The sequence below is a fragment of the Gigantopelta aegis genome, chromosome 5 (genome assembly GCF_016097555.1).
Source record: "Gigantopelta aegis isolate Gae_Host chromosome 5, Gae_host_genome, whole genome shotgun sequence".
NCBI lineage: Eukaryota > Metazoa > Mollusca > Gastropoda > Neomphalida > Peltospiridae > Gigantopelta > Gigantopelta aegis.
Window position 1 is genome coordinate 20130017 of NC_054703.1, and position 15748 is coordinate 20145764.

Sequence of the window (15748 nt, forward strand, 5' to 3'; positions counted from 1 at the left end):
TTAATTTAGTGTGTAATTTTAGTCCTGAAACATTTTACAATAGTAGCAAACTGAGGTGTGTATTTTATAATAATATTCTTCAGAAAATGTATTAAATATGTAATTTTAGTCATTAAAGAAGTCTGTTAGTTAGAAACATATTACAGTAGTAGCGAACCAAGGTGTGTATATTATAATGTCTTGTTACAGAGCCGAACAGCTGGCGATTTCCCAGCAGCAGAATGTGGGTGAGAAAGAGAACTTCCCGGCTAAAGGTCGCGGCAGTCTCTTCAAGAGGAAGGCGGCAAGACGTGCAAAATCTCTCGGGAAAGACCACTGGGAGGAAGTGATTTTCTGTGAGTACAGTTATCTCCCTTCTCTTTACTATTGTGGCACTGTTTAAGATAATGTTCTTTCCAGGTGTTTTTAAACATTCTGGGTTGGAATTACAAAGCCTGTTGTATATAAATGAAGGTGTGTAAGCATTGTAAATGTCTGTAGTTATACGTGTGTGAGCATTGTAAATGTCTGTAGTTACAGATGTGTAAGACATAAACGGGTGTTTAAGCCTTGTAAATGTCTGTAGTTACACGTGTGTAAGCATTGTAAATGTCTGTAGTTACAGATGTGTAAGACATAAACGGGTGTTTAAGCCTTGTAAATGTCTGTAGTTACACGTGTGTGAGCATTGTAAATGTCTGTAGTTACAGATGTGTAAGCATTGTAAATGTCTGTAGTTACAGATGTGTAAGCATTGTAAATGTCTGTAGTTACAGATGTGTAAGACATAAACGGGTGTTTAAGCCTTGTAAATGTCTGTAGTTACAGATGTGTAAGCATTGTAAATGTCTGTAGTTACAGATGTGTAAGACATAAACGGGCTTTGTAAATTCATCCCTCTCTGTGTTAATCATGCACTGTGTAAGATCAATGTATTCTGGTATTGTTTGTACATGTTGTGTTCTAGTAGGTTAAAGAATGATTTGGGCTTTAAAGAAACATATATATAACATATATATAACATATATATAACATATATATATTGTGTAAATTCAAAAGCTGTTTAAAACCTTTCTTTCTAGACTTTGTACCTGGCTTGGTGCTTATAAAACTTTGAGTCTGAACTCGAGACTTCTAATAGAGTCTGAGACACTAATGTCATGACAACGCCATAGAAATTGTATGTGTGTGACGTCATTAGAGATTTGAGTCTGAACTCGAGACTTTAATAGAGTCTGAGACACTAATGTCATGACAACGCCATAGAAATTGTATGTGTGTGACGTCATTAGAGATTTGAGTCTGGGCTCTAAAAGTTTTATAAGCACAGGCCCTGATATTTTCTAGTGGATTAAAGACTAAAGACAGGTTTTTTAGGTGGGTGGGGAGGGGAGTAGTTTTGTCTGTTTTTGTGTCCTGTTCAAGATACTACTATTCTATCCAGATGCAGTGCGATATCCAAGTATCGTGCACTGTTTGTTATTCCATGATGTGTTCTCGTAGGTCTGCTTTCAGTGTTGTAAACATGTTACTCTTTGTTATTGTAGCTGAAACGGGTGGTAAGTCTGGCTCTGCTGAGTTACTTCCCTTGCCTGTTTTAAAAAAAAAAAAAATTGTTTTATACAACTTAGTAGATGTGATATCACTGTATTAGAAATCACCACACCTTGCTGTTTATTTGATGTACAATGCACAACTGTACTTGTACTCGCTTACGTGCAACAGTCTTAGCAGCAAAAGTATTTGCACTGCATGATAAAATAGTAAAAAAAGATTAAATTGAGTTATTGATGGTTTAATTTTTATGTGGAAATAAAATTACATGAGAATGTAATTTTTATAATTTTGGATAAAAATGCCTAGCTTTGTGAAGTGAGTTTATACTAAGTTCACTAATAAAATGACAAACAATTGATATAATTACAAACAACACAGCTTGTATGGTTCAAAATAATCACGTTAATCATTAGGAAGCAGAAATGTTTTTATAATAATATTTTGGTTTTTATTTTGCTAAAATTAAATGCAGCTTTATTGGTTGGTTGGTTGGTTTGTTTGGTTTTGTATTTTTGTAAACATTTTAAACTTAGGAGGCAGCGGATAAAATACTATGGCATTTATTTTTCAATCATTAAACAGTGGAAGGTGTTGGGGGAAATTTCTTTCAAGAAATGTGTTTATTTGTAATTTATATTCTTGTTGTATAATATAGTACCGTAATAAATAAAATATAATGCTTTCCTTCATTTTATTTCCTCTTTTGCTCTTAAATAACATTTTATGCAATTGTATATTTAATATGTATCAGCATATTATACTACAAATATCAAATACATCTTTAAGCTCCCTACTGACTATGGCTTTCTTAAGAATATATTAGCTACTAAGCTAATATTCAATAACATTTTCTGACTGTAAACAATATGAAAGAAATATTGTATAATGCCTTCAGTAATATTTTCTAACTGTAAACAATGTGAAAGAAATATTGTATAATGCCTTCAGTAATATTTTCTAACTGTAAGCAATGTGAAAGAAATATTGTATAATGCCTTCAGTAATATTTTCTAACTGTAAACAATGTGAAAGAAATATTGTATAATGCCTTCAGTAATATTTTCTAACTGTAAACAATGTGAAAGAAATATTGTATAATGCCTTCAGTAATATTTTCTAACTAAACAATGTGAAAGAAATATTGTATAATGCCTTCAGTAATATTTTCTAACTAAACAATGTGAAAGAAATATTGTATAATGCCTTCAGTAATATTTTCTAACTGTAAGCAATGTGAAAGAAATATTGTATAATGCCTTCAGTAATATTTTCTAACTGTAAGCAATGTGAAAGAAATATTGTATAATGTCTTCAGTAATATTTTCTAACTGTAAGCAATGTGAAAGAAATATTGTATAATGTCTTCAGTAATATTTTCTAACTGTAAGCAATGTGAAAGAAATATTGTATAATGCCTTCAGTAATATTTTCTAACTGTAAACAATGTGAAAGAAATATTGTATAATGCTTTCAATAATACTTTGGGGGTGAGACGTAGCCCAGTGGTAAAATGCTCGCTTGATGCGCCGTCGGTTTGGGATCGATCCCTGTGGGTGGGCCCATTGGGCTATTTCTCGTTCCAGCCAGTGCACCATGACTGGTATATCAAAGGCCGTTGTATGTACTACCCTGTGTGTGGGATGGTGCATATAAAAGAACCCTTGCTGCTAATCGGAAAGAGTAGCCCATGAAGTGGCAACAGCAGGTTTCCTCCCTCAATATCTTTGTGGTCCTTAACCATATATCTGACGCCATATAACCGTAAATAAAATGTGTCGAGTGTGTCGTTAAATAAAACATTTTCTTCAATAATAGTTTGTTTCCAAGATATGTTTTTGTCTTGTTTGTGTTTGTGCCTGTGTTTGTGTTTATGTGTGTGTGTATATATACATATGTACATACGTACATACACACACACATTTGTACATATATGCATAGTATACATTTGTAAGTGCATGTACATATCATACTGACACTGATCTCGGATAATATCAGATTATTTCAATTAAACATTACGATATTCTGTTGTGAACTTACATAATAAAGTAAAATAAAATATTACTGTAACCAATTAGATAAAATAAATTACTTTTATTAACATTGAAACTGCCTTCTGTTAGACTAAGTAAACTAGTCTCGTTTCAGGTTTTGTTTTTCTGTTTAAATCTTTTGAAAATCTGTTAGTATGTGTACAACTATTATTTAAAAAAAAAATTGGCAGTCTAATGAATTTAAATCATAGCCAGATGACTTAACAGCTTCTCATACTTATAGTTACGAGTTTCTTATTTCATGGCGCTTTTCAGTACTAGGCAATCTGCTTTGATAAAGCCTTTATATGCTTTTTTTACTTATTTAGTAGTGTTCTGTTTTGGGTTTTAAATCTTATATTATTTCTGAATCTATGGAAAAAAATGTATAATATTTTTGTACCAGTTTAAAAAACAAAAAACAAATGTAGTTCAAAGATGTGCAAACATTTTTTAAGATTGGAATTTTTGTGCTCCATCCATCTGACTACCTCGCACTCGGTTCCTTCCCCTGATGCTGAAGTGCATGCTTCACTGCCATTCTCATAACTCACCCCTCCATAAATTAGGTTGACTTGTGTAGATTGAATGTGTTTTAAATACACTGATTACTGATATTGCCTGTTCACACTGTAGGGGCAGAATCTAGCTCAGTTAGTAGAGCACTTGTTTGAGGTGCTTGGGACTAGTGATCGAACCCCCTCAGTGGACCAATTCTCTGATTGTTGTTTTTTTCCCCCATCACAACCCGTTGCCCATGATTGGTGCAGGGCTCGAAACGGCCTGTGGCCAGGTCGCATTTGGCGACCAATGTCCTGTTTGGGCGACTTACATATTAAAAAATAATGGTGTTAGTTGCCCCAAAAATATTATCCTCTTTAGAGCTATTAATATTTGCATTCCACATTAAAATCTTGCTCGTGGTTCGTTTACCATAATTTGCCAACATCTCTTATTATTTTTTGAGCCACCATATTTTTTGGTACGTATATATAAAAAACCTTGGTATGAAAGTACGGTATAAAAGATCCCAAATAATAACAAAGTAAAGTATCTAGTAACAATAAAAATGCTGTTTAAAGCAATTTTATAGCAGCTTTTTGCACTGGCTTTGCAGATTGCTGTCATGAATTTCAAGGGCTGTATTAATTAATCAGTGTGCTCCAGTGGTGTCAATAAACAAAAAACAACCTTTTATACTGTGTTAAATTGAGCAGAGTTAGTATCCTACAACTGCATGTTGAAGCTATGTGGTGGATTTGCCGGTCAGAGTTTAATTGTTGCATGTAAAGTGTACAGTGTTTTCTTCATTGTGTGGTTCTTGGCATGGTAGGATTTGTGAGGTTTTTATATGTCCCCAGCTACAGTTAGGTGTTATGTTATGTTATGTTATTCAGCTCATATGTATGTTATTTGAGCTGTCTGTTTTTATATGTGTATTCATCTGTCTAGTTGCACATTAGTGGGGATTCGGTGTCCATTGGACATATTTCTAGGTTATATGGATATAAGGGTGTTGACTGAATGCCCAGTTTTAAAATTCATCATCTTTCTCTCTCGCTCTCCCTCTCTCTCTCTCTCTCTCTCTCTCTCTCTCTCTCTCTCTCTCTCTCTCTCTCTCTCTCTCTCTCTCCCCTCTCCCTCTCCCTCTCCTCTTCCTCTCTCTCTCCTCCTCTCTCTCTCTCTCTCTCTCTCTCTCTCTCTCTCTCTCTCTCTCTCTCTCTCTCTCTCTCTCTCTCTCTCTCTCTCTCTCTCTCTCTTCCTTCTCCTCTCTCTCTCTCTCCCTCCCTCCCTCTCTCCCTCCCTCCCTCCCTCCCTCTCTCTCTCTCTCTCTCTCTCTCTCTCTCTCTCTCTCTCTCTCTCTCTCTCTCTCTCTCTCTCTCTCTCTCTCTCTCTCTCTCTCTCTCTCCCTCTCCCTCTCTTCCCCTCTCTCCCTCTCCCTCTCTCTCTCTCCTCCCTCCCTCTCTCTCCCTTCTCTCTCTCTCTCTCCTCTCTCTCCTCTCCCTCCCTCCCTCCCTCCCCCTCTCCCTCTCTCCCCTCCTCCCTCTCTCCCTCTCTCTCTCTCTCTCTCTCTCTCTCTCTCTCTCTCTCTCTCTCTCTCTCTCTCTCTCTCTCTCTCTCTCTCTCACACAACCATATGCTTTGTGTGTTTACCTAATATTACTGACTAATTAATTAAGTGGCTATCAAATTGCCTTAGAATAAATAGCATGGATTCATTGTCTGCTACTGGTAATATTAAATATAAATTGTAGTTACCTGTAGCAGAATGTCCGAATTTCATTCATATTTTTGGTAATACAAAATGAATTAAAATAAGTACTCAAACAAAATTATTAATTTGCATTTCAATTAGGAGTAACAAGTTTCACTTTAATGAATTAAAATGTTGACAAAAATGTCTAAAATATTGTTTTGTTTTGTGTTTGCAGCTGGACTCACTACAAAGTATCCTGCTTATGAGAGAGTTATTTTGACTGAACGTAAGTTGTTTGAATAATGACATGAATTTTACCATGCTAAATCACCTAACTATATGCCCCCCACCCCAGTTGCTAGAATTTTTCAACTCCAGGTTTTTTTAATGTAATTATAGCTTGCAGTCTAGATTCCACTGTAACCTGAACCATCCAGACCTACAAGTAAGTGTAGTCCTGAAGTCAGGTCAGATCATAAGGCACATTCAGAGCAAGCTGTTGTAGTGCACACCTGTCATGGGCACATGTGTTGACTTTTGCCGGCTCTTCTGTCCAGGATAGGAAAGGGTTTGGGGTGGGTGGAAGGAGGGACTGCCCACACTGGCAAGTGCAAGAGAGCACCAGCAGCCTGACCAGGGTATATCAATGGCCAAGGTATGTGCTGTCCTGTCTGGAAAAGTTAATGTAAAAGATCCCTTGCTGCTAATGGAAAAATGTAGTAGGTTTCCTCTGAAGGCTTTGTTGGAATTATCAAATGTTTCATTAATCAATGAACTCTAGTGAAGTCGTTAAACAAAATATTGTACAATTTTATTTTTTTTCCAGCTGGCTTTATTCGTCCTGTCGTCATTTTCGGAGCTATTGCAGACATAGCGAGGGAGAGGCTAAAAGCTATGTTTCCTGACAAGTTTGAATTCCCACGTACGTGTTTCTAGCTTGTCGATTAACAGACGTGTTAGCTGGTTTCTTGTCGATAGAAAAGTGCAGATAAAAGATCCCTTACTACTTTATTGGTAGAGGCAGACATGGGCGTACAGGCTCCCATTTTGGGGAGGGAGGGGGGTGGGCAGGCTGGTTTTTGTCAGAATTAAAATGAAAATGCCCGAATCGAACAACAAGATTTATTCGTATTAGCATTACAGCCAAACAGCTATATAGGGGTGCAACCTAATCACTACGTATATTTATATGAACTGCAACTAATTTTGTTGGTAGAATGATGAAAATACATGGTAAAATGGCCTCAGATTAGCACATTTTGCCCGAATATCTCATCCTCGTCCTTAACCATATGTCCAACGCCATATAACTGTAAATAAAATGAGTTGAGTGCGTCGTTAAATAAACAATTTCCTTCCTTCCTATAGACGAGACACTAGATAGAGATTCATGGAATCAACCACTATTTTGTCAAATGTCCATTCGACTGCATTGTCCAGAGATACGATTTTGTCGTTCAGATTCTGTCAGTGTTTTATGCTGACATAACAATTACATTGAAATATATGCAAAAATTAATGGTGGTGTGCAACCTATATGGATCAGTTTAAAGTTCCTATTGAAGAACTGGTTGCTGAGGTGTCATTAAACAAATATTTATTTATTTATTTTGCTGTGGTCTTAGTCTGACCATTTCAGAGATTATTCATTGACTGTTTGTTATAATAAAAATGTCTTTATTATATTCAGAAACTGGGAAAGGCCTGGACGAGGACAAGAAGTTAAAATCAGGTATTATCCGACTTGGCGCTATCCGAGACGCGATCGCTAAGCGTCGGCACTGTCTGCTGGACGTGACCCCACACCACGTGGACCGGCTCAACTACGCCCAGTACTGTCCCATCACGGTATTCCTGAAACCGGAGTCGAAACAGGCCGTCAAGGAAATCAGGTCCAAGTACCGGGGACATAGCAAAAACCCAAAGAAAGTTTTCGAGCATAATGAGAAACTGGAGAAATTCTACTCACATTTATTTACAAGTAAGTCGTAAACATATTTATTTTCAAAATATAAGTTCTACTTGCATTTGTTTACAAGTAAGATGGAAGTCGTAAACACATTTATTTTCAAAATATAAGTTCTACTCACATTTGTTTACAAGTAAGATGGAAGTTGTAATCCCATTTATTTTTAAAGTATAAGTTCTGCTTGCACTTATTTGCAAGTTTAAAATCTTTACTCTTTACAAAGATTTATTAACAAGATATATTGGTACATTCTACTTGCATTTAATTGTAAGTTGGAACTTTTACAAATTTTAATAAAGTATATAAATTTGACTCTTTATAAGTATTTATTGACAAGATATAAAATTCAACTTGCAGTTATTTACAAGTTAAATATTTTATAAATATTAACAAAATATGAATTGTACTCTTTACAAATATTTATAATTAACAAAATATAAATTTACATGTTTGAAGTTTTACAAAATTTAAATTGATTTAAATTGTATTCTTTACAAATATTTATTTTTAAGAGATCAGTGTTATTCATGTAATAATGTAATAAGTAAGAGAAATTCCATTTGCATTTATTTTCATTATATAAACTCTACTCGCACTTGTTTATTAGTAAGAAATTAGTTTTACAAATGTTTATAAACAAGATATAAATATAGATTGTATTTGACTTTGTTATTTAAATACTAACAGAACACTGTATTGTATCGTGTGTTGTGTTCCAGGCATACTTCCTCACAACACGACCAAGAGCTGGTTTCCCCGACTGTGTGAAACCATTGTATTTGACTTTGTTATTTAAATACTAACAGAACACTGTATTGTATCGTGTGTTGTTTTCCAGGCATACTTCCTCACAACACGACTGAGAGCTGGTTTCCCCGACTGTGTGAAACCATTGAGAGTCAACAGCGGAGACAGATATGGATGTCCGAGAAGAAGGTTTGTGTTTCTTCTATTCAAGGTTCATGCCTAGTTGGAGATGGGGGTGGGTGAAGTCTCTCCTTTTTGTTTAACGACACCACTAGAGTATGTTGATTGTGAATGTCAGACATTTGATAATTCTGACAGTCTTCAGAGGAAATATTTTATATACAATATTAATTAATTAAAATACTCTAGCAGCGTTGTTAGAACAAACTGTAACTTTTTTTCTTTCCTTTCAGTAACTGCTTTTGTATATGTTTTGTGGGGTTTTTATCTTTCTTTTTTGTTTTTTGCATTTTAAGTTGATATTAATATGTGTAGTTCATTAATTTGTAAAACTCTCTCTCTCTCTAACCTGTAATTCTTAAAACATTTTGGACAGCTCTTTACAGTGTGTTTTTACATAAATATAGAATTTTAAATTTTATATAAATAATCTTTATGTATTTACCTTTGTGCGACATCCACTAGCCAATGTATCTTTTGTGCTTGGATGTTGTCAACAGTGAACATAATGTTTTCAAAATTCTTATTAGCGGCGGTTAATAATCAGTTGAAAATTAATTAGCAATCACTATTTAACTTTTTTTAATTGTGTAATGATCTCTGAAACATGCATAAGAAATAATGACATTATGCTGAACAACATGTTCTCAGGTTAAACATTCATTCATTAGTTTTATTCATGTAATAATTTACAATTCTTCTCACACATTAATTTCTTGTTATAACAGCCGGAAGATGACATTAGTGATGACTTCCTCTTCCCGATGCCAAACAGACTGAGTTTCGCAGGCTCGCCTGAGAGTGACATGGATCTGAGTCGCGCTCAAGATGACCTTGACATGTCGCCCATGCAGAAGAAACGTCTCGTGAGGTCATCGTCTGACCCCAGCATTAACACGATGGACAAGATACCCGGGATTCCCCCCTACCCCTCTCCACCCAGCTACAACATGGTACGTAGTGATGAAAGTATTTCACAGTGTGTATTGTACATTAATTGAATTATAGTTTATTGCTTTTAAAGAACAAGTGGATCAGGTGTAAATGTTCCAACTTACAATGCCTTCTCCATACAGTACGCAGCAGTTAAAGCCTACATCACATTAGCAGGGGTGGAAATTCTCCTCGGATCAGCTGTTTTCCTCTCATGGAACATTGCGCTTCCTCGCATTTTAATCGTTCTTTCTTCCAAAATGTGTCAGATGGCACAGATTTTAACTTAGAATTTCAAGAATTTCAGGGACCCCTTTAGATTTCCTCTTTTTTACAGTTCACCAATTCCCACCCCTGCATTAGACAACGCGACTCAACTGGACAGTCGCGTCATGTCTAGAGTCACAACCCGTTCACACTATACAGTGGCCGTCGCCTGTTACTATACACATTTGGTCATGTCAAAATCGCCAGACCAACTAAAATTCAGTCCCAGTCAACTGGTTTTTCAGTACACGCTACTAGACTATCGAGTAGTTGCGCCATGTTGTATACTGTGATCTAGGATTAGGCTGTATGTTTTTGGACCTACCAGCCTTATGTTTGATGGCTTAACCACGACACCCCCGAGGATGACCTCTTATTTCCAAAACACTTTTCCTTTTCTTTTTATGTTAAACTATACTGAAATTATTTACAAAAAACATTTTTGTAGGATGATGACTATAGTTTGGACAGTTCACTATACATTTAAAATTGATGCAATAGTGGCCATGGTTTGTAAATGATGGTGTGTGAATGGATTTCTTCGCTGTAGAAAGTATCACAGTTTCCATGTTTGTATTTGCAGGGCTCGCCACAAGACCGGTATTCAAGACCTGATAACCAGCTGAGATCTCAAGATGGTGGGTACATTATTTGATACATTAGTTATACAGTTAAACCTCTCAAAACGGACCCTCAGTACAGAACTTAACCTCTCTAAACCAGATATCCGTTAATGCCAAACTTTTAACTTGGTCCTAAGGGTGTCCAGTTTAGAGGAGAATCACTGTATATATGTTGTACCATTAATACCCCTCTTTTCAAATTCTTTTCACATACTTAAAACTAAATGGTTGATGCAATATGATTCAGAGATGAAAAACGTCTAAATACAACTTTCAAGATATTTTAGTGTCAATGAAAAATTGATCCTGTCCCTATTTTAAACCATTCGAATGCATTGATTTACTTTAAAAAACAAACAATAACAAAACATTAAAGTGTTTTTGTTTTTTTACAGCCAATGAAATCCATTTGTTTACTTAACAATGAAATTAATTGATTTATTTAATAACAAACATTGAAAATTCATTATATACAGTAGAATCTCGTGGGGTCGAACTCGAAAGGGTTGAATACACTGCAACACTCGAACCTAGAATGAAGTTCCGAGTTACACTTACACGTTGTTGTCTGAATGGTTAGGTCGAACTACCCAATGGGTTGACTACTTTCTTGAGCACCGACAGGGTTCGAGCCAACGGGATTCAACTGTATTTAACAGCTAATCAAATTCATTCCATTATTTAACATCCATTAAAAATTTATTGATATATTTAACAGCCAATGAAATACATTTGTTTAACTGTTATTGAAAATTAATTTTATTTAACAGCAAACGAAATTCATTTATTTATTTAGAAGCCAGTGTAGTTCATTTGTACATTTAACAGCCAATGAAAGTCATTCCCTTATGTAACAACAGACAATGAAAATTCATTAACATATTTAACAGCCAATGAAATTCATTCTCTTATTTAACAGCCAATGAGATTCGTCCTGAAGACCGCTACTACCCATCTTACTACGGCGACAGCATGCCCCGACAATCTCATAGTCGTGCTAACATCGACCCCTACGCTACCTTGACCCCCAGTGAGAGGTTACGATCAAGAATGCAAGATGGTAAGTTTTTGATTATTTTATCAAGTATGTAAATTAAAATAAAAGGCATTATTTGGTTGTAATGTTGGTGAGTACGTTCCAAGGTTTAAGCCATCACTTGCCAAATCATCAAATACAAAGTGAAGTTGAACTGAAGGGAATTTATTTCTTTACTGATTCATCAAAAAGCTAATATGAAAATGTCTTTTATAAATGTGCTGTCATTTTTTACTATTTGACTAAATGTAACTTGAATTTGGCTGCAGATTTTGTGATCAAATTCATGAAATGGTTAATAAAAGTTTGTTTGGTTTAACGACACCACTAGAGCACATTGATTAACATCAGCTATTGGATGTCAAACATATGGTAATTCTGACATATAGTCTTAGAGAGAAAACCCACTATAGTTTTCCATTAATAGATAGGGATCTTTTATATGCATCATCCCACAGATAAGATAGCACATACCACACATTTGATATACCAGTTGTTGTGCATTGGCTGGAACGAAAAATATCCCAGTGAGCCCACCGACAAGGATCGATGATCCTAGACTGACCGTGCATCAAGAGAACACTTTACCACTGGGCTGCGTCTCGCCCCCTGAAATGGGTAATACGTTTTTGGGTCCAGATTAAACCGTGATGTTAGAATTATAATCTTGATAATAAATAATTTTAACCCTTACCCAATGTTGATTATTCATCTGTTTGAATCTAGCGTTGATGATTGTTTTCTTTTGTAGGTCAAGGGAAGTCACATGACTTGCCTCAGGATCGACTCGGCCCTCACAGGGACCGATACGGGTCAGCCGATTTGTACCATGCAGATTTCGTACCAAACAAACCTGCCGCTCAGCATAATTCCCCCAGTCACCCGCCTCCAGTTCATTCTCACGAACCAAGGGTTTGTACTGTCAAGCTACAGATTTTCTTAATCTTATATTGACATAATGTTTAACATTCAAGCTACAGATTTTCTAAATCTTATATTGACATAATTTTTTACATTCAAGCTACAGATTTTCGAAGCTATCTAAGTATTACAGTGTTGTAAAACCGTCTTAGGGCCTTACATACGTACAACACATGACATAACCTAAGACTGTTTTATAATAACGTAGTGTTAAGATGGCTTTAAAAATAATGGTTTGGATCACGTCATTGAGCATCATAAACAAGGTTCATCAACAATCATGATGTAGGGGATTTTAACATAAAATTAAACCGTGTTGATTTTTAATAGGGTAATTAAACTTCCTAGAAATATTATAGAACAAAAACATGCAAGTTAGGTTATTTGTTTTATTACAATTTGAGGTTAAACATAGGTTCAAAATGACAGATTTCACTTTGGAAAAATGGCTTTGTAAGGATGATTTCCGATTTTAAAGTTGAAAGAGTTAAAGAAACATTCATTACTTTTCCAAAATGTTTAAAATGTGCTTAGATGTCATTACAGATTACTTTTCTTTCCAAAATATCTGTAGTTTAAAATATACTAAGGTGTTGTTAAACATTCCTTTCCTTTCCAAAATATCTGTAGTTTAAAATGTATTAAGGTTCTATTAAACATTCCTTTCCTTTCCAAAATATCTGTAGTTTAAAATGTACTAAGGTTCTATTAAACATTCCTGTCCTTTCCAAAATATCTGTAGTTTAAAATGTACTAAGGTTCTATTAAACATTCCTTCCCTTTCCAAAATATCTGTAGTTTAAAATGTACTAAGGTTCTATTAAACATTCCTGTCCTTTCCAAAATATCTGTAGTTTAAAATGTACTAAGGTTCTATTAAACATTCCTGTCCTTTCCAAAATAGCTGTAGTTTAAAATGTACTAAGGTTCTATTAAACATTCCTGTCCTTTCCAAAATATCTGTAGTTTAAAATGTACTAAGGTACTATTAAACATTCCTTCCCTTTCCAAAATATCTGTAGTTTAAAATATACTAAGGTTCTAATTAAACATTCCTGTCCTTTCCAAAATATCTGTAGTTTAAAATGTACTAAGGTTCTATTAAACATTCCTGTCCTTTCCAAAATATCTGTAGTTTAAAATGTTCTAAGGTTCTATTAAACATTCCTGTCCTTTCCAAAATATCTGTAGTTTAAAATGTACTAAGGTTCTATTAAACATTCCTGTCCTTTCCAAAATATCTGTAGTTTAAAATGTACTAAGGTTCTATTAAACATTCCTGTCCTTTCCAAAATATCTGTAGTTTAAAATGTACTAAGGTTCTATTAAACATTCCTTCCCTTTCCAAAATATCTGTAGTTTAAAATGTACTAAGGTTCTATTAAACATTCCTTTCCTTTCCAAAATATCTGTAGTTTAAAATGTACTAAGGTTCTATTAAACATTCCTTTCCTTTCCAAAATATCTGTAGTTTAAAATGTTCTGAGGTGTTTTTAAACATTCCTTTCCTTTCCAAAATATCTGTAGTTTAAAATATACTAAGGTTCTATTAAACATTCCTTTCCTTTCCAAAATATCTGTAGTTTAAAATATACTAAGGTTCTATTAAACATTCCTTCCCTTTCCAAAATATCTGTAGTTTAAAATATACTAAGGTTGTATTAAACATTCCTTTCCTTTCCAAAATATCTGTAGTTTAAAATGTACTAAGGTTCTATTAAACATTCCTGTCCTTTCCAAAATATCTGTAGTTTAAAATGTACTAAGGTTCTATTAAACATTCCTGTCCTTTCCAAAATATCTGTAGTTTAAAATGTACTAAGGTTCTAGTAAACATTCCTTCCCTTTCCAAAATATCTGTAGTTTAAAATGTACTAAGGTTCTATTAAACATTCCTTTCCTTTCCAAAATATCTGTAGTTTAAAATGTTCTGAGGTGTTTTTAAACATTCCTTTCCTTTCCAAAATATCTGTAGTTTAAAATGTACTAAGGTTCTATTAAACATTCCTGTCCTTTCCAAAATAGCTGTAGTTTAAAATGTACTAAGGTTCTAGTAAACATTCCTTCCCTTTCCAAAATATCTGTAGTTTAAAATGTACTAAGGTTCTATTAAACATTCCTTTCCTTTCCAAAATATCTGTAGTTTAAAATGTTCTGAGGTGTTTTTAAACATTCCTTTCCTTTCCAAAATAGCTGTACTTTAAAATCTACTAAGGTGCTGTTAAAAAAACAATTTCCTTTCCAAAATATCTGTACTTTAAAATGTAATACGGTATTGTTAAACTTTCCTTTTCTTTCTAAAATATCTATAGTTTAAAATGTACTGAGGTACTGTTGAACATTCCTTTCCTTTCCAAAATATCTGTAGTTTAAAATGTACTGAGGTGCTGTTAAACATTCCTTTCCTTTCCAAAATATCTGTAGTTTAAAATGTACTGAGTTGTTGTTTTCTTTACACATGTATTATTTTCTCCTCCAGGCTCACAATGATTCCTCATCTCACAGCAGTGACTCATACAGCAAGTACGTGAGTCACCCGTCTAACAAGCACGATGACACGAAGCTGCGTGAGAAGTTTGGCGCCATGGGGCTGTCTGGCCGTGAGCGGAGCCCGGGTCATGACCCGTACCGATTCACCCGCAGTACCGCAAACCCCGTCGAGCCTGGCCGCGTTGACAAGACCAAGATTTTAGATATCAGTGCTAAATTCAGGTATTGTTTTCTTCATTTAGCAGATGTAACTAATAGATAAAACCTCTTACTTGACGGTACTGTATATTTAGTTTTCAATTTAGCCTGGGGGTGGGACGTAGCTCAGTGGTACAGCGTTTGCTTGAAGTGCGGTAGGTCTGGGATCGATCCCCGTCAGTGGGCCCATTGGGCTATTTCTTGTTCTAACCAGTGCACCACGACTGGTATATCAAATGCCCTGGTATGTGCTATCCTGTCTGTGGGATGGTGCATATAAAATATCCCTTGCTACTAATCGAAAAGAATAGCCCATGAAGTGGCGACAGCGGTTTCCCTTCTCAATATCTGTGTGATCCTTAACCATAAGACTGACGCCATATATCTGTAAATAAAATGTGTTGAGGGTATCGTTAAATAAAGCATTTTCTTTCTTCAATTTAGCCTGACCTGTGCAATATTGCACTTTCCTCCTATCTAAGTGGATTGGTCCAAATATCCCAATGGCTGATTGTTTTAAAAATCTTTAATGGGTTGTAAGCGTGAAAATAAGTTGAAATAAAATGAAAATCTGGTCAGGTGATATTCTCTTCTTTCTTTCTCCTCTTTCTTTCTTTCTCC

The 15748-nt window shown here is 35.0% G+C and overlaps 1 protein-coding gene across 8 annotated transcripts in view; it reads left to right on the top strand.

The window, feature by feature from the left end:
- The window catches only part of LOC121373371 (tight junction protein ZO-1-like), a 136652-nt gene that overhangs the window by 90128 nt on the left and 30776 nt on the right, over positions 1 to 15748 (top strand). For 7 of the 8 annotated variants that reach the window (XR_005958072.1, XM_041499983.1, XM_041499987.1 and 4 more), the window contains 11 exons: positions 190 to 335; positions 1527 to 1538; positions 5999 to 6049; positions 6590 to 6685; positions 7454 to 7744; positions 8571 to 8668; positions 9388 to 9612; positions 10443 to 10497; positions 11402 to 11542; positions 12270 to 12430; positions 14919 to 15151. Coding sequence is in view for 7 of the 8 variants with exons in the window: in XM_041499983.1 (XP_041355917.1) it covers positions 190 to 335; positions 1527 to 1538; positions 5999 to 6049; positions 6590 to 6685; positions 7454 to 7744; positions 8571 to 8668; positions 9388 to 9612; positions 10443 to 10497; positions 11402 to 11542; positions 12270 to 12430; positions 14919 to 15151 (1509 nt within the window). In the remaining variant the exon portion in view is untranslated. The remainder of the gene's footprint in view (positions 1 to 189; positions 336 to 1526; positions 1539 to 5998; positions 6050 to 6589; positions 6686 to 7453; positions 7745 to 8570; positions 8669 to 9387; positions 9613 to 10442; positions 10498 to 11401; positions 11543 to 12269; positions 12431 to 14918; positions 15152 to 15748) is intronic. The other variant, XM_041499984.1, reaches the window with a different exon arrangement.